This window comes from Nothobranchius furzeri, chromosome 9 (genome assembly GCF_043380555.1).
Source record: "Nothobranchius furzeri strain GRZ-AD chromosome 9, NfurGRZ-RIMD1, whole genome shotgun sequence".
Taxonomy (NCBI): domain Eukaryota; kingdom Metazoa; phylum Chordata; class Actinopteri; order Cyprinodontiformes; family Nothobranchiidae; genus Nothobranchius; species Nothobranchius furzeri.
Window position 1 is genome coordinate 29,970,624 of NC_091749.1, and position 18,324 is coordinate 29,988,947.

An 18,324-nucleotide genomic window follows, 5' to 3' on the forward strand; every position below is an offset into this window, starting at 1 on the left:
ACAGCCAACATCTCAATAATGGGCTAAATCCGAGACCCAAAATAGTGTTCAATTATTTTAGAAAACAAGTTTTCCCTTGACAGTGACATATCAAACACAGATTGCAGCATCAGCATTCGATGTCAGATTCCTAGTGAAAAACTAACTTCATACTCAGTATACTGTTGACTTCATCTACCCAGATAAGTTGATAGCAGTAAAAAGCGGTGACCCACTCGGACATCCAAAGCTTGACTTGGAGACTCGGCAACAAAAATAACAGTAATACCATCGGAGCAAAGAGGTCACAGATTGGCTGTAGTGGAGTTCAGGAAGTCGTGCTGTATCTCGGACTTAGTGGCCTTGGACAGGTCTCGCTGTAGGGGAGAAGAACAGCAGTTGTAAGGTTGAATCCCTCAGTGGAATCCCACAGAAAACAGATTTTTAAAAAAACAAACCAGCCAGCTGAGAGCATGCACACCATGTAAGCTCCAGTAAGTGACGTTCAATGTATCTTTGACTTTGAGAGTGTTGGTTAAACAATGCTGAAACTCATCTGTTAGAAATATCTGCCTCTTATTCTTTTATCGTCTGTATCTGAAGTGGACTTTTCTCAGACACCATCGACATCTTTTAGATCTCGCTGAAGTGAGATGGATTACTCTTGGTTGGCTGTTCAGTGTGGTGAAATTATGTCATTGCCTTATTTGTTCCCACACCTACAAATCAACTTACTATTGGGCCAGGTTTATATGTTGGTTGGTTGCACATTTTTATTGATTTTCTGGTGGCAGAAGCATTGTGAAGGTTGTTAGTTCCAGTTAGTGAGAGAGCCGTTGCACAACAGGAGAAATCTGAGGAAACTGCTTTAAAATCACCCTTAATGGCCGTGAGGAGAGCAACTAAAGCCTTTGCGGATTTGAGGAGGAATGCTGAAGACCCATTTTTGTCTGTTGAGTCTGGATATTCGGATTACGCATTTAACATGTTGCTCAACATAGACTGTCAAATCTATGTACTAAGCACCCTGAGCCAGCTGTAGGGGGTTGGGTTGGTTTTCTCTCTCCAGTTTCTAATGACCCTTTATTAAACTAAACTTTAAAGGCACATAAATAATTATTACCAGTTCTGATTAGTTTTAAAGTATGAATAAAACTGCTGCTAGAAACCCTCCGTCTTGTAGAATGATGTTTATATGGTTTTTACCCATTTCTTTTGATTAATGCTTTAGTGAATAAACAGGAACTTTTAAAATCACAACTGGTCACACAAATGGAAATGAAAGGAACTTGAAGATGTGCAACACATATATTAAAAGTCCACAATAAACGGATTATTAATCCTAAACGCATCTGCAGCGTCTCAAGGATTTGTGTCAGTAACCTTGTTTTACTGCCGTTTTACACGCTCTGTGTTACAGTCAACTTTTTACTTTTAATTAGTTCAACTCCCCCACAAGCAAAACACAGGCAGCAGGTATCAGTTTTCACTGCTAAAATTAAATTAACACATTTAATGCAAATTAGAATTAATCCTCTGCAGGGGCATCAAACTCAGATCTTTTAGAAGAACATTTCAAACTCTGAGACACCCCTCCACAGTGGTGGGGTTGCACCTTTCCCCCTTTTGACCAGAAACATGCACTAAAGCAGGAATTAGTCAGGATTACATAGTTTTATGGTTTCAAACACACCTGGACTGAACCGACTCAGTGTTGACCAGGTCCCTCCAAAACATAAACTTATATCATTTAGAATTTCAACAGGATTGTTTGGTTTTAGCACAGCAAAGAGCCAATAAATAAATAATGAAAGCTGGAGTAAATGCATTAGACAAAAGAGTCAATTACCACAAACTCAGAATACGTGCTGGCAACAGAGGCTATGCTGAAGTTATGATGTGGGGTCTGCAACGCACCACTAAGGGGACTCGCCTTCTGCTGGGGCTTGTTCTCCTTGTTGCAGCACTGAACTCTGGGGTGGGGGGGCTTACCGCCACCCGGTGTTCGTGCTGCTGGAGCCTGGAAGATGCACAAGTCGGAGTTACATCGGACACATAAGATGCAATAAGACACAACCCAAACATCCCCATGTTATTGCCTTGTGTAATATTTGGATAAATCCAGTCACAAATCACAAAATGGCACAAAGCTTACTGGGAGTTAATCCCAATTTTTTTTCTCACTCAAATTTCCTGGGATAAAAAAAAAACTGTGTGTGAAAGGTCCACCGCCAAAAGAATAAAGCCGACCTTGTTAGCGGAGAGCGGGATGCGGGGAGCAGGCGAGTGACACACAGTTCCTCCGTAAGCAGAGCGCATGGTGCTGTTAGAGGTGGCGCTAGAGAGGCTGGACGTAGCATTGAACTGGTGAAAGGCACAGAAAGTGAGTTAGTGGTAAACAATAAAAATAAATGATGAAACAGATCGTTAAAGTTCAGTCAGAAACTCCACCTTTCGTGTTTTATTGGGAGTAGGGGTGCCAACGAATCTGCGTTTGGTTGGAGTTCTTATAGTTGTTCCATACAGCATGTCCTCCTCGGTCTGCTTGCTTTTCTTCATGTGCTGTGAAGATTTTTGGAAAGAGAACGAGTCACCACATTTCATCATAAACACATTTCTGAACGTATGACCTACAGCTTGCTCGCCCACCCTCTCGAGTTTCTCTTTTTCTTTCTCCACTTGGTGCAGCTCCCACTGTTGTGCCACATACTGCAGGAACTTCTGACCATTCACCGTGAACTCCTGGCTGTGCTCCTCCTCCCACGCATCAATATGGTCTTTTAGCTTCTTTTCAAGCTTAAAACAAAATCACAATTAAAACTGCAAAAAGATCTTTGACATTTAGAACGTTTGCAGCCGTCTTCATGTCTTACCTTTGGAAGGTTTTTCTGGAGCTCTGATCTCTGCTTCTCCTCTTTAAGGAGATTTCCTCCTCGGTTTGTGAACCTTGCTGGATCGGTTGCTTTTTTCTATAAATATTTAAGGTAGTAAATGTAATAAAGTCTTAAATATTTAGCTTTGTGAGGTGATTATTGGAAAACAAACATGAAAAAGACCCATGATAATGTGGTACAGTCAAAATCTTCACAACAATGACTACAAGCACCAAAAAAGTGCAAATTATGCCAAGATTATCATTAATTAGACACCTTCTATTAAATAAGTTACGATCTATTTAAACATGGGTACTTTTGGCACTCTAAAAGGTGTTGTGTGTGAACATTCTGCTTAGACAAGATGTTTGTGAAAATCCAGGGATCAGATGAACGTAACCCACCTCCAGCTCCAAGAAGTGTCTCCAATTTTCTTCCCATTTTTGGACACCTTCAAAAAGTCCCTTGTGGTTCTCATAATGCCGTTTTAAACGCTGAATCTCAGCATCATGTAGAGCCAATAGCTCTTCATTAAAATCCCCTAAAAAATAATACAATCAGTAAACATAATTTAATACAGAGTAAAATTAAAATTGTAGCAGCTGCTGGAAAAATAAAATAAATCAAAAGTAAATAAAACTCACCACAATAATATGGCACAAATGCCTGCCGCTGATCAATGCTGAAAAAGCACTTGTCCCAAAACACAGCGATCTCAGAGCGAATGGCATCTATGACCCCGCGAATGTTTCGCAGTTTGAGCTCCTCCAAACGCTCAACTTCTACTTGTAACTAAACAGGAAAAAAAGTATAGAAATAAGATAAAGAGCAAATATAAGTGATCACGCTGAAATTAAAAAACAGCAGCACAGTCTTCTCACCGCCTCCAGGTTCCTTTTCCTACATGAGACCATGTGTTCGTTCAAAGCTTCCCTCTCCACCTGAGGAGTCTGAAGTCGGTCCCACAGCTGCTGGATCTTCTCCCTCAGGGCCTCGCATGTCGCCTCATTTTCTGCTTTATGTTCCTCCAGCTGCAGGAAGAAAATGAAAAAGAGTAGCAGCATTTTAACTGAAGTGTATAAAATGTAGAGGTGCTGAAAAAAAATCGATTCAAGTCTGAATCGGGATTCTTATTTATAAAGATTCAGAATCGATTCACAAAGATTCAGAATCGATTCCAGGAACTCAAATGTTTGGCATGTTACAGGTTTGAGATGCACTTGTTTGGCCATTGTTAGGAGAGTCAGTACTCCGTTTACTTTTGTGGTCCCATAAATTGGGATGATTTATGTTTGAATCTGCTGATAAGAGGGCACTTGAATGTAATTTTTCCATACTCAGAAATTTGAGATATTCTCATATTTATGTTCTAAGTTGATAAATGAGTACTCAGGATTACTCGTGCTCATTTGAAGTTCTTGATAAATGAGAGAAAACATTTTCCTTTGTAAGAAATCTGAGGCACTTTCATTAAACAGGTTGAGGACTCAAATGTTAAACTTGTTTCTACACATACTTGAAAAGTTTTTGACCGTATTACTTTCAAAGCTACTGTTAGGTAACTACAGATTTGTTATATTTTACAAGGTAAGAAAAAATAAATGTTGCATTTTGGTCAAAAGATGGTTTCTGTTTACAGTTTTAGAATCCCTTTAGTTTACATTATAAATTAGCTTTTTTTTTTAGCATGACCAGTTTAAAGTAAAAAATGTCCCATAGCTTTAACTAACTTGCACAACAAAGTAGTTAATCCTGGAGCTGACACTCTTTGTTAATACTGATTGTGAATCGATTTAAATAGAGAATCAGAATCAAATCAAACTGTGAGTTGCTCTGAGATTCACATCCCTAATAAAATGCATAACACCATCTTTGAAGACCCACATATAAACCAAAACCAGTTTTTATTAAAACCTTACAGGTGTTGATCACTTGTTTAATCAATATATTTGCAGTGGTCTCTAGTAGAAATTAATGCTTTGTAAGTCGTACTCTGGGGGGAAAAAAGCTCTTGTGAAACATTTACAGGAACTAGAAGTGAGCCCCATCAGAGCTGAGCTTCAGATGGCAGAATTTAGTCTTATTTCCTGATATTTGGACAACTCACCTCTGATTGGATAGCAGCAACACGACTACCACTGACTTACAACATGGATGTTTCTCCACAAATAACACAAGTTGTGTGGTGAAGTTGCTAATGCTAACAGTTAGCTTCTACTACTCGATACGGTCTCTGCGGTTTCTTGGACGCTAAACCAACAGCAGCCTTCCCCGTCGTGAGTCAAGATGGGTGAGACCATGAATGTTAAGTGACAGTGTGACGTAGATCTGTCAGGCTAAATCCTTTTCACAGTCTGTTTTCTATCAGAAGCTAATGCAGGAGATGTGTTTAGGAGACTATTTTTATGTGCAGCCTGGATGAAAAATTCAGAGTAACATTATAACCAGAAATGATCATTAAAAATGTGTTCACACCTTTAATACAATGCAGTGACAAATCCAACATCTCACCTGACAGAGAAGCAGTTTTAGGGATGTGATATTGTCTCTGGAAAGACAGAACGCTTCCTCATCTTCACAGACAACATCCTTCTCAAAGCTGGTCTCTGGGATGCGGTCCAGTTCCTCCATGTGCAGAATGATCTGCTTCTTCAGCTCCATGAACTCTGCATATCGCTGTGCCTATCAACAAAACAGCGAAAAACACAGGATGACCGACTATTTTTAAACAACTTTGTACTTCCATTCGGGCCGTATCATGGAAAATCCACGTTTTGGAGCTTTTTAAAATTGTTATATATCTTCATGAAAAATATAAAAAAATCTGAACTCATTTTTGGCTGCATTCATGCATTTTCCTGCTTCAGCTGCAAATTTCAAGCTTTGTTTTAAAAATCCTGTAACGTGTCAACGGAAACTAATCTTGTCATCAGGCCCTGCTCCCCTCCCGGAAGCTAGCCCCTAGTCTGAAGCACGTCTCCCCTGGCCAGCACAGGATGTGTGTCTAAAGCCTGATTCATGCTTCTCCGTTAGCTCCGCAAGGGACAGACACGCACGGAAGCGATTTGTTCTCATACTTCTCAGTCTCCTGGGAAGTGTTGCAAAGCAATTCCCCGCCAGCACAACAGAGGGCGTAGCGCTGTTCTGTGGTATCCTGTCATGTATCCGGTCCAAGATAGTGTTTATATTGGGTGTGTCCGAATCCACGGGAAGGATGCTTGTAAGAGTGCGATGATGTCACAGCGCAGCGACGAGTACCGTCCGAATTCCAAGAATACTCATTCTCGCGTCCTCAAATGCGTCCTCACTCCGCCCACATTTCGAGGACAGGTCTGTTGTATCCTCACAGAACAAGGCTATCCCAGCATGCTTTGCGCGCCGGTTGTAGGTTTTCAACAGGCAGAGAAAATGGGGAGAGCAACGAAGTTTTAAACGTAAGTTTGTTAAGAGCTAGCTGTAGAAACCTTAAAAGCTTAAAGCGGTTCAGTTTATAGACATTTTTCGTTTGTATATTTGTTTTTTAAATGACATTTTAGGCAGAAATCAGCCAGAACGAGTTTATCCCAGGGTCCCAGTTATTCCCGTGTGTGTGTGTGTGTGTGGCTAATTAAACCGGTCATTTGTTTTAAGGACAACGGAGCAAAGAAGCATTTTTATTAAGCTTAGAGGTGAAGAGTGAAGCAGTTTACACACACAACCACAGAAGTTATTAGGTGAAAAAAGGCAGATTCATGGAGCAGCCACTGCTCCGTGCATGCACGCACGCATCTTCACAAAACGGAGCACTGACTCCTCCCAGACATGCAGAAGTTGAACTAATCATGTTTTAAAAATGAAACAAAGGGGTTGCTGTTTAACACATTTTTCAAAAATCTTCAGAACAAAGAAAACTTGGAGCTGCATTACAATGTTTTTATGCCGGTTTGCTAACAACGGGTGCATCCGTGTTTACAGAAGCAGGTGCCTTTGGGGATGCCATGGGAGGCGTATAGCTGTGCTTTGTCATAATGTAGTCCCAAGTCTAAAACGGTGCCAGTGTTTCCTTCACGTTACTTATATTCACTTGCAGTCAGTCTGGTTATTTAGGTTACCAAGCAGAATTGGGTTCACTACTGGGTTATTTTACTCACAATGCTAGTTGGATGCATTCACTTACTGTGTTTTATGCTAAGCTAAAGCTAAAAGAGTACAGCCAGGTCAGGAGAATGAGTGGGCTGGTTAAAAATGGTTTTTCCCCACTTATCCAATTCTGGGAAATATGCCAGACAAATTTTTTTTATTTTGGGTGGAATATCCCTCCAAGTCACATCTGCTCTAACGATGCCTTTGCATTGATACTAGAGCCGGTATTCTAATAATTACCGATCCTCAAACAGGCCTATGGGATGAAATATAAGAAAACAAAAATAAAAAACACAAAGCTGTAAACAACAGCAGCAGTAACCATTACTGACAAAGAGAATTTTAAGAGTTCTCACCTTCTCCTCATTCTGGTTGGCAATGTGTTGGTGGAAGTTCTCCAGTTGTTCCAGTGAGGGAACGCAGTCTGGGGGGATCCCATATGGCATGGAGCACAAAATGTCACACAGGTCTTGGTCCTGCTCCAGCAAAGCTTTCAACTGGTGCACTCGTCGGGTCTTTTCTTTCACCAGAGCCTCTACTTGGGTGCAGATGTTCTTCTCTTGCTGGAGCACGCTAAGACCCTCCTCATCCTACACATACAGAAAAAAATAATAAATACATAAAAGGCATGAAAAATCCAACCCATAATGTATATCAAACAGCTGAGATTGAGACTATTTGGTTAAAAACAGGAAATAAATATTTAAATAGAGAGAAAAATGTTGTGTCAAAAACTACCAGGCTGAACGAATCCTGTTACCTCAAAGAGAGGAATCTGGAGATCCAAGCAGAGTTTCTCCATCTCCAGCCTACATGTTTGAATGCTGGTCAGTAGCTTCGCTTTCAGAGATTCCTCTTCTTTAATCATCATGTCCAGCAAGTTCTGTAGGACAAACAAATATGGAGCCATTACAAAAGCTGGTGTGAACCACTCTCTATATAGGATTTGAGCCAGAAAGCATACGGACATTTATTCTTTAAGGACCCAGTTAAAAACTTTTTTTCTTAATACCGTATTTTCGGAACTATAAGCCGCTACTTTTTCCCACGCTTTGAACACGGCTGAGGTGTGCAGCTTTAAAAGGATGGATGCTAGAAAGGAGTGCTACGGAAAGCACCCAGGAGGATTTTTTCACAGTAAAATGGCGCTGCGTGTTTTCACCGCTTCACTCCGGGAGGATGACAGCAACACGGAGAGCGACACCGACAGTTAAACTACGTTTTCAATTCAGTAGATATCTGCGGTTTATAGCCCGATGTGGCTTATATTGAGGTGCGCTCTAAAGTCCGGAAATTACGGTAAATGCCTCGTGAGTTGGTTTCTGTGGACAAAAAGCTCTGCCGTTTCTGTTTTAGGAAACAGAAGTTGGCTCGGAGGATTGAGGAGCAGGATGTGGCAGGATTTGGAGTCTTGTTTCTGATGTTTGGATATCTGGTCTCTGATTGGCCAAAAGCAATGTATCTCTACAACTGACTGTTTGCATTGCAATGTTGAGGTTTCATCTCCATAAATAACAAGGCTGAAGGTGGTTTGTCATGTTGTGGAGAGTTGCTAATGCAAACGGTTAGCTTCTACTAGCTGAGATGTACTCTACTCTCTCCTGGATGCTAAACCAACAACAGCCTTCCCCAGTCGGAAGCCAAGATGGGCGAGTCCATGAATGCTAATGTTCATTGTGACTTATATCTGTCTGGCTTTCCCAATTTGAGTGCATCCGTCTATTTTCTATCAGCGGCTAATGCGGGAAATGGGGTAGAAGACCTTTTTCCACATTTAGCCAGCAAGTCAAAATTCAGAATGACTGAACATATTTCAAAATAAGTAAATAAGGTTTCGCAGTGAACCTAGTCTTAAAAATCCATTAAAACCAATCCTGGTCACAGGAGCCGCTTCCTTGAGCAGGTTAGTGTCTAATTGCCCACTAGCTATTGAGGTCGCTCTGCAAGTTTATGAAACCAAAGTGGTTTATAAATACAATTAGTACAAGTCATAGTCTTAGAATTGCACACTCATTCTAGGGATTTCTTTTTTTGCATCAGAAGCAATTGAATAATTGTCTTCGTCTTCCTCCGCTTATCCGGGTCCGGGTCGCGGGGGCAGCATCCCAACTAGGGAGCTCCAGGCCGTCCTCTCCCCGGCCTTGTCCACCAGCTCCTCCGGCAGGACCCCAAGGCGTTCCTGGACCAGATTGGAGATGTAACCTCTCCAACGTGTCCTGGGTCGACCCGGGGGCCTTCTGCCGGCAGGACATGCCCGAAACACCTCCCCGGGGAGGCGTCCAGGAGACATCCTGACCAGATGCCCAAACCACCTCAACTGGCTCCTTTCGATCCGGAGGAGCAGCGGTTCTACACCGAGTCCCTCCCGAATGTCCGAGCTCCTCACCCTATCTCTAAGACTGAGCCCGGCCACCCTACGGAGGAAACTCATTTCGGCCGCTTGTATCCGCGATCTCGTTCTTTCGGTCATTACCCAAAGCTCATGACCATAGGTGAGGATTGGGACGTAGATCGACCGGTAAATCGAGAGCCTGGCTTTCTGGCTCAGCTCCCTCTTCCCCACGACAGATCGGCTCAGCGTCCGCATCACTGCAGACGCCGAACCAATCCGCCTGTCGATCTCCCGATCCCTCCTACCCTCACTCGTGAACAAGACCCCGAGATACTTAAACTCCTCCACTTGAGGTAGGACCTCTCCCCCGACCCGGAGGTGGCAAGCCACCCTTTTCCGGTCGAGAACCATGGTCTCAGATTTGGAGGTGCTGATCCTCATCCCAGCCGCTTCACATTCGGCCGCGAACCTACCCAGCAAGAGCTGAAGGTCAGAGCTGGATGAAGCTAGGAGGACCACATCATCCGCAAAAAGCAGAGACGAGATTCTCCTGCCACCAAACTCGACACACTCCACACCACGGCTGCGTCTAGAAATTCTGTCCATAAAAGTGATGAACAGAACCGGTGACAAAGGGCAGCCCTGGCAGAGTCCAACCCTCACTGGGAACAGGTCCGACTTACTACCGGCTATGCGGACCAAACTCACGCTCCTCTGGTAAAGGGACTGAATGGCCCTTAACAGAAAGCCACCCACCCCATACTCCTGGAGCGTCCCCCACAGGGTGCCCCTGGGGACACGGTCATAAGCCTTCTCCAAATCCACAAAGCACATGTGGATTGGTTGGGCAAACTCCCATGCCCCCTCCATCACCCTTGCAAGGGTATAGAGCTGGTCCACAGTGCCACGGCCAGGACGAAAACCACATTGCTCCTCCTCTATCTGAGATTCAACTATCGATCGGACCCTCCTCTCCAGTACCTTGGAGTAGACCTTTCCAGGGAGGCTGAGGAGTGTGATCCCCCTATAGTTGGAACACACCCTCAGGTCACCCTTCTTAAAGATGGGGACCACCACCCCGGTCTGCCACTCCCTAGGAACTGCCCCCGATGACCACGCAATGTTGTAGAGACGTGTCAACCATGACAGCCCTACAACAGTTGTAGGGCTGAATAATTGTGATATTTAATAAAGAAGCTTCAGGGTAAAGAGTAAGTACATCAGTTTTCAATGCAAAGTATTTATGTACCAACACTTTAGACATATGTGGTTTATTTTTTTATTTTTTTACCGTGTCCTGTCTGGCTGTGAAGCAAGCAGAATTGATGTCTGAATGCTGGTAACAAGCCTTACAGATTTATTCTCAGGTGGAGCATCAAAGCGTTTGCTTTTAATGTCACGCCTGATACTTGAAACTTTATTGTTATTGTTGTTGAATGCTTTGTAATTCCGACCAGACACGGAGACAGAGGTGAAAGAGAAAGGAAAAGAAAAGGTGGGGAGAGGAGGGGGGGGGGGGGGGGGGTTCCACAAAAATAAACAATAATGAACAAGAGTCTGCTTCTAGACCTGCAGAAAAAGACAAAAAAAAAAAAAAAAAAAGGACACAAAAAAAGGGACACAACAACAATACAACAAGATCTACCTATCACTGCGTCAACTTGATGAAAAAAATAGATATATATATATATAATCAACATTGCTTAACTGAAGAATCACGATAAATCACAATGCATTAAGTGCCCACCATAGTCTTAAGACCTGTGTTTAACGTGCCCAAGCCCATACTTTTGAGAGCACCATGTGAGCACCTGTGGGTGTACACGCGCTTGTTTATTTAAGGTTTCTCTATAGAGCTCCGGGAGTTGACGTCACTTTTCCCGGCATGCAACAGTTCAAATCGAAACGGCGCCATATTGGCATGCAGAAGCCGGCAGCTGGACTATTTGTTATTGTCCAAAAACTCAATCAAACGGGAAATATGGTAGATTCCTGTTGTGCCCCAGGATGCAGAACAGACGCGGACGACATAAGGAATGAGCCATCTACAGGATTCCCCAAGATCCGGAGTGCCGCAAACGTTGGATCAAACAATTGTAATAAAACGCGCTAGTGACCGGGCGAAAATGAAACTGTGGGATCCCGAGAGTAAAGGATTTCGCTTATGCAGCGACCACTTCATATCAGGTACTTAAACCAACGTTTCCTCAACTGTGTATGGTGTTTATTTTAAATGCTTTTATTATGATTCTTAGTGGGCTTCCTAAACTTATTTTGGCGTGGCTTTTTCTGTCTTAATACTCATAGCAGCAAGTAAACATCACGTAAAACGTTGCCTCGTGAGTTCTGCGTGCTGCCGTTTCCGTGTTTTATGATCACAGCAATTAACCGGCTAAGCTGCATTTAATTTTTAAGCAATGGTTGATCAATTGTCAGATCACACACCGAGACTACTTACGTGTAAATCTGTTATTTGTCCGTCCATCCATCCATTTTCATCCGCGTATCCGGAGTCGGGTTGCGGGGGCAGTAGCATGACTTCCCTCTCCCCAGCCGCCGGAGCCAGCTCCTCCGGGTAAATCCCAAGGGGTTCCCCCGGCCAGGTCCGGTGTTGTGCCGGTAAGAAGTCCGCTCCGACATCTTCTGGCGTTTTTAAAAAGTATCCCAGGGGCACGGTAAGGGTCGGAGATGTTTATTAATTTCTGACTATATAAAACGATTTCTTCTGTTTTAAAGTGTGAAGTAAACTCCGACGAAGTAAAATCCAAGCGGATCCCGTTCATGTTCATGGTTACATCCGTGTTTGTTTACCTTTTTTGCATGCCAAAATGGCGTCCACTAACTGAGAGTCAAGTGGGGTCCGGAGCTCTATAGGAGCGTCCAACAGAGAGTGTGAGGGACCACAGATCCGCCCCCCAAAGATGCGCAGGAGACGGGGGGAGCTCCAAGTCCCAGAGATCCAGGCGCTGCCCCAGAACGCAGGAACCCCAAGGAGACTGCAACCAGGAAGGCCTCAGCCCCCCTCGAGAGGCACAGAGGATCGCCCCGGGGGGCCACAACCAGCAGCCGGCAGAGTCCCTGGAGATATCAGCGGCAAGCCCACAGGCCCGCCCGCAGCCTCCCACCCCCTAGCCGTCCAAGCCCGGGACCCAGCGACCCGGGACCCAGGGGCGACCACCCCCGCCGGGGACCCAGCAGAGCCCAGGGACCCAGACCCCACCAGGCAGCCACCGGGATCTATCAGGCAGATGCCAAAATCTTAAACCCCCAGACCCGGTTGCCATGAACACTCAGGCAGACCAAGGCACAAGCCCCCACACCAGGTGTGGCAGGGGGAGGGGGGACAAAGATCTATATCATCAAGAGAAGTTCCAGGAGAGGGAAGGACCCAAAGGCCCCACCTGACATATACAGTCATACACAAACACAGTCACACACTCCCTTCCTCATGCTCACACATGCACATACAACCCAAGACTTACAAAAATGCACGCTGGACACCCACTCATGCTCCCCCCATACACACCCTATTCACTCTGGTCCCGGGACTGCTGCACATTGGGTACAACCATCACCGGTAACCAGAGTTTGACCCTTTCTGCTGGGGTGCTGATGAGCAGGCTCCCCCGCCCAACGCTGAGCACAGCAACCTACCACCCCAGACCCCAACCAGACGGCCAGATCTCCCTCCTAGCCTCCAGCCCCAGGAAGCCTAGCAACAAAAGAGGTGGCTAAGACCCCTAGTCTCCCTCCGCCTGCTCCAATATAGTGTTGGAAAAATTCAGAATGACTGAACATATTTCAAAATAAGTAAATAAGGTTTCGCAGTGAACCTAGTCTTAAAAATCCATTAAAACCAATCCTGGTCACAGGAGCCGCTTCCTTGAGCAGGTTAGTGTCTAATTGCCCACTAGCTATTGAGGTCGCTCTGCAAGTTTATGAAACCAAAGTGGTTTATAAATACAATTAGTACAAGTCATAGTCTTAGAATTGCACACTCATTCTAGGGATTTCTTTTTTGCATCAGAAGCAATTGAATAATTGTGATATTTAATAAAGAAGCTTCAGGGTAAAGAGTAAGTACATCAGTTTTCAATGCAAAGTATTTATGTACCAACACTTTAGACATATGTGGTTTATTTTTTAACAAGTTGGTCTTTAAAACATGCTCATTAAGTTAATGACCCCTTTTAATACTTAAAACAATTTAGAAACAAAAAAAGCATTTTCTTTGATTGATCAAATGTAAAGTCTAGTAGTTGATGAGATGTAAAAATATGAAGATTTGGCATTTTGCAAGAAATAAAAATAAAACCATTGGTAACTTAGCTATTCTTGAATTTAGAAATGCATTTTAAATTAAAACACCCGTGGTCTACTCTCATCCATGCCTTTCAAGATTCCCTCAATCCCTTACCAGTTCCTTTGAACATATAATTCTTAGAGTTTTCCTAATCCAGATTTCAAAACTCTAAAACCACTCGTTTGTAGTTTTGCATCCTCCACCTGGCCCTAACTCTCAGTTTTTGGATCAGATCTATGATTTATTTATCTGATTCGGTGCTAAATACTGATATAGTCATTATAGTGGGGGATTTTAACATTCATGTTGACATTGAAAGTGATAAGACTCAATGTAGCCTTTAGTAATATCTTAGACTCAACTGGTTTTACTCAAAGAATACATAGCTCCACCCACGCCTGCCATCATGCATTAGACCTTGTGCTGACTTATGGAGTGTGAGAAAATAAAAGTATTTCCACGCAATCCAGTCCTCTCGGACCACTTTTTAATAACCTTTGAGTTAATTATAACCGAGTTCTCTAGGCATAAAAGTAAATTTCACTATAGTCTACTCTCCTATCTGACAACGCTGTTGCACGTTTTAAATTAATTGTTCCATCTTTACTGACTTCAGCAGCTCAGAGGAACGTAGCAGAGGGCAATATTTTCATTTCTAGCCCTTCACAAATTGATGATTTAGTTCATAATGTTACTTCTTTACATGTAGCATTAGAAAATGTTGCCCCTTTAAAAGAAGGTAATTAGGCACAGGAAGTTGGCTCCCTGGTTTAATTCTCATGTATGAACTTTAAAACAAATCTCTAGAAAATTGGAGAGAACATGGCGCTCTACGCACCAGGAGGAGTCCTACTTATCCTGGAAAAATAGTTTTGTGCTTAATAAAATAAGCTTTGACAAGCTAGAACCGCATATTTTCACCGCTAATCGAGGAGAATAAGAATAATATTTTCAGTACAGTTGCCAAACTTAAACAGAATCATAGCTCTGAACCATCTATTCCCTTAGCCCTCAGCAGCAACGACTTTATGGGATTTTTCATAAGTAAAATTAATTCTATTAGAAACAAAATCATTAGCATCCTCCCTAATGCAATTTCTTCTTCCTTAGTAAGTGAGGCAGCATCAGAGGTAACTATAGAACCTCATCTGTTTGAAATGTTTTGATCCAGTTGAGCTTTCAGAGTTAACAAAAATATTAGCTATCTAAATTTTAGGGATGCACCGATGGATCGGCATTTGATCGGCCGATAGCGCCCCTATCGGTTTTGATCGGAATTTTCAAAATAGATCAAAGCAAACCGATCAGGTAGGGTTGTCACGGTAACCAGTGTAGCGGTAAACCCCGGTAAAAAAAAAAAGTTGACAATAATAATAACCGTCTTGTTTTTAAAAAAAAAACTATATTATCTTGGTGGGTTTACTGTGGCTGCGGTGTAGGCGCGGTGACCCTTACCAGCCACGCCACCGTATTATCGGCTGAAGTTGCCGGCGGCACATGCACGCTTTGTTTACAACAAAACTTTCTTGAAGCTAAAGCTCAAATAATGGTCAAAGGAGGAGACGGCAGCGCTCAGGAGGACATTTATTATCCCTCAAAGAAGACAAAGTCAGAAGTACGGGCATATTTTAGATATTTGAAGAATGCCGAGGGAGTTTATAGAAGACGGATGGCTATCCTGTTTGCAGCACGAGCAGAAAAAGTGTCTGAAAGGCAGCAACGCTTCAAATCTCATGACACATCTGCGTGACCATCACCCACAACTCTGCAGTCAACGCAAGGCAAGCTAACGTTAGCGTTTTAGCTAAAATGCGTGATCCAAGGATTTGGGTTGAGGGAGAATGCAACGAGTCGCTATATAAAGCAGCCGCAGCGCCGCTACCTGCATATAAACTGTGTCACCGACACCGCCATGTTGAAATGATGCTATGCATTACGGGGCTCCCAGGGGCAGATAAGAGTTGGTCTCTCTCAGAGAATAATTATGAATTTAACAAAGATTACTGCCTGATGACATTTTCCCACATCTGCAAAGCTCACTGGAAGGACACAAACCGAGGACAATATTTTATTTATTTATTTTTTAATCTTTTATTTTCATTTATTGACATTAAAATAAAAATACAGTCAGAACTAAATTGCTGCAAGCCAAAATGAAAAAGGGGACAGAAAGAAGAAAAACTTATGTTGTCTGCCCCTTCTCCTGATATACGGATTACTCAAGCAAGGGTAAAAAAAAAGTATCTGATTAGAAGGCTAATTGAGTACCGAGTATCATCTGATCTAATATTTTTAAACGATGACATCAAATCGACATAAAATAAGAAGTTATGGGCAAATATTGGTATTTTAAAGACTAAAGGGAAAAAATGTAAACAAATAAACAACATAATTACAAAATAACACATTTTAGGCAAAATTTAGACACAAACTGAGGACAATGTTTCCTGACATACAGGGTTTATTTAATTGTGTGAAAATGTAGCACGTTAAAAAAAAAATACCGCAATAATACCGAAAACCGTGGTAATTTTGGTCACAATAACCGTGAGGTTAAATTTTCACACAGTGACAACCCTAATACAGACCATTTTAGATTAGGTTACATTTCCTTTATTCCCAGATTATGTAGTTTGTAGCACTCATTATAATGTTGTAGAAAATTTCTGACCAATCCACGTGATCGGTATCTGTGATCAGCATTCTTTGATATCGGTATCGGTGATCGGCAGCCAAAAACCTGATCGGTGCATCCCTAGTAAATTTTCAACTTGTATTTTATATCTAATCCTAACCAAATTGTTTAGGGATGCATTTTCTTTGGTTACTGCCCCATTTTAAATATTATCACTCCTTAGTAAATGGATATGTACCACAGGATTTTAAGGTTGCCATTATCAAACCTTTACTTAATAAACCTTCTCTGGATCCGGATGACCTAATGAATTATCTAACCTTCCTTTTTATTTAAACTCCTTGAGAAAATAGTGACCCATCAAGTATGTGAGCATCTAAACACTAATGATCTATCTGAGGAATTTCAGTCTGGTTTTAGAGAGCATCACAGCATTAAAACAGCATTATTGAAAGTTACAAATGATATTCTCATGGCCTCAGATAAGAATCTTGTCTGTTCTGCTCTTGTTAGAACTCAGTGCTACTTTTAACAATGTCGACTGGTGTCGACAGATGTCTGCTTATACTGAGCCAGTGTCCTCCGGAGGTTTCTTACTGTTAAAAGAGAGTTTTCCTCTCCACAGTCGCTACATGCTTGCTTAGTATGAGGATTGCTGAAAAGACTGACACTAGTCAGTGACTTGATGCAATCTGCTGGGTTCCTTATATAGGAAACATTTTACTGATTGGAATGTTTACTGTGAAGTGCCTTGAGATGACTCGTCATGATTTGGCGCTATATAAATAAGCTCAATCGAAACTGAATTCCCTCACCTGTTGATTCTGCACCTTTTCATTTCAGTTATTTAGTTATACATTTACCTTTTCTAATTGTATAGTGCTCTTGTGCTCAACACTGAACTTCAGTGTTGTGCACAACATTGTACAACACTGAAAATCAGTGTTGTAATTCTAAAAATGTGACAACAGTTTGTTTTATTTTAGATTAAACAAGGGCTGAATGAGAAGTTAACTTTTCATTAGATGAAATAAAGACTTATTTAATTTGGGGCGAATGTTTTGCTACAGTTTGAACTTTCAAGGATTACTATGCTGTGGATGCCATTTTTCTTCTTATTGGTCCAACAAACTTCAGCCCTTATCTGGCCATTTGTTCCTTTTATTTTGAAAATGACATTTTAGCAATTGAATGTTTTTGAAAGATCATGGAATGAAGTGGATGGAGAGACTTGAAAAGTTTGATTTTGAGGGGAGGTGGTTAAATGAAAAAGGAACCCTTGTCTTCTAACCCCCTCTCCCACCCAGATTATCTACACACCCAACCGAAACATGCAAGAAACCTCTCCATCTATCAGACGGCTTTGTGAAGGCTCACCTTAATGTGGTTTTTGACAACATTGGTTCTCTGTAGTCTCTGGTCCTCCGGGATACCGATCTCCTCCCAAATGTCCTTCAGCTGGCACAGCGCTTTGTTCAGGCATGAAACAGCCTCTGCGGCGAGTATCTCGCTTTAAAGTTTAAAACAGTCAGCACGAACAAAGGTTAATTGTCGACATATGTAAAACAATATACGGTTTCGTTTATAAAAGAAGTTGGTATGACAATCCCACATTAACGCTGTCCCCTGGGCTGGACATCAGATAGTTATGTTTGTACATTTTCTAACCTTAATTACGTTCCGCGTAACCTTATTTTAACACTCACAACCCTCTGCATTACCAGTAGAAAGCTCCAGCCTTACCTCTTCCTCATTATTTAATCCCAATGCACTAGACAGTTTTAATAAGCCAACACTGAACGAACAAAACGTAAACCGTCTCGAGCTCGCTTCCAACCGTTTGTGCTAGGTTTAAAATATGAGTGTCGCAGCATTCTGCCTTCTGATTGGTTCGCTGTGCGGGTGCGCGTACCGAGTTATACCGGTAGGTTGCAAGGGGCGTTGTCCCTTCGAGAACCCGTAGCCGCCCATCTCTAAAAGATTACGCTACGCTTGTACATAAAATGAACACACTTGTTTTATGGAGGTGTGTCGTATTCTTCCTTAGGTAATTTTTATACAATGAACTCATAGTAAAGGG

At 42.4% G+C, this 18,324-nt stretch overlaps 1 protein-coding gene across 3 annotated transcripts; it reads right to left on the reverse strand.

Moving 5' to 3' along the window:
- Positions 1-134: 134 nt before the first annotated feature.
- On the reverse strand, positions 135-18,129 carry prc1b (protein regulator of cytokinesis 1b). Of its 3 annotated transcripts, none has more exons than XM_015953961.3 (14): positions 17,988-18,129; positions 17,622-17,754; positions 7,735-7,857; positions 7,331-7,564; positions 5,364-5,534; positions 3,734-3,883; positions 3,497-3,644; positions 3,257-3,393; positions 2,853-2,948; positions 2,629-2,775; positions 2,431-2,541; positions 2,230-2,343; positions 1,913-1,999; positions 135-356 (listed from the first exon to the last, which is right to left on the reverse strand). In XM_015953961.3, exons 1-14 carry the CDS (start codon positions 17,996-17,998, stop codon positions 285-287), a joined length of 1,734 nt encoding a protein of 577 aa, XP_015809447.1. In that variant the 5' UTR covers positions 17,999-18,129; the 3' UTR covers positions 135-284. The 3 variants fall into 3 exon arrangements, with proteins under 3 accessions (XP_015809447.1, XP_015809446.1, XP_015809448.1); XM_015953960.3 differs by having other exon boundaries at positions 1,829-1,999; XM_015953962.3 differs by having other exon boundaries at positions 188-356; positions 1,897-1,999.
- Positions 18,130-18,324: the final 195 nt, after the last annotated feature.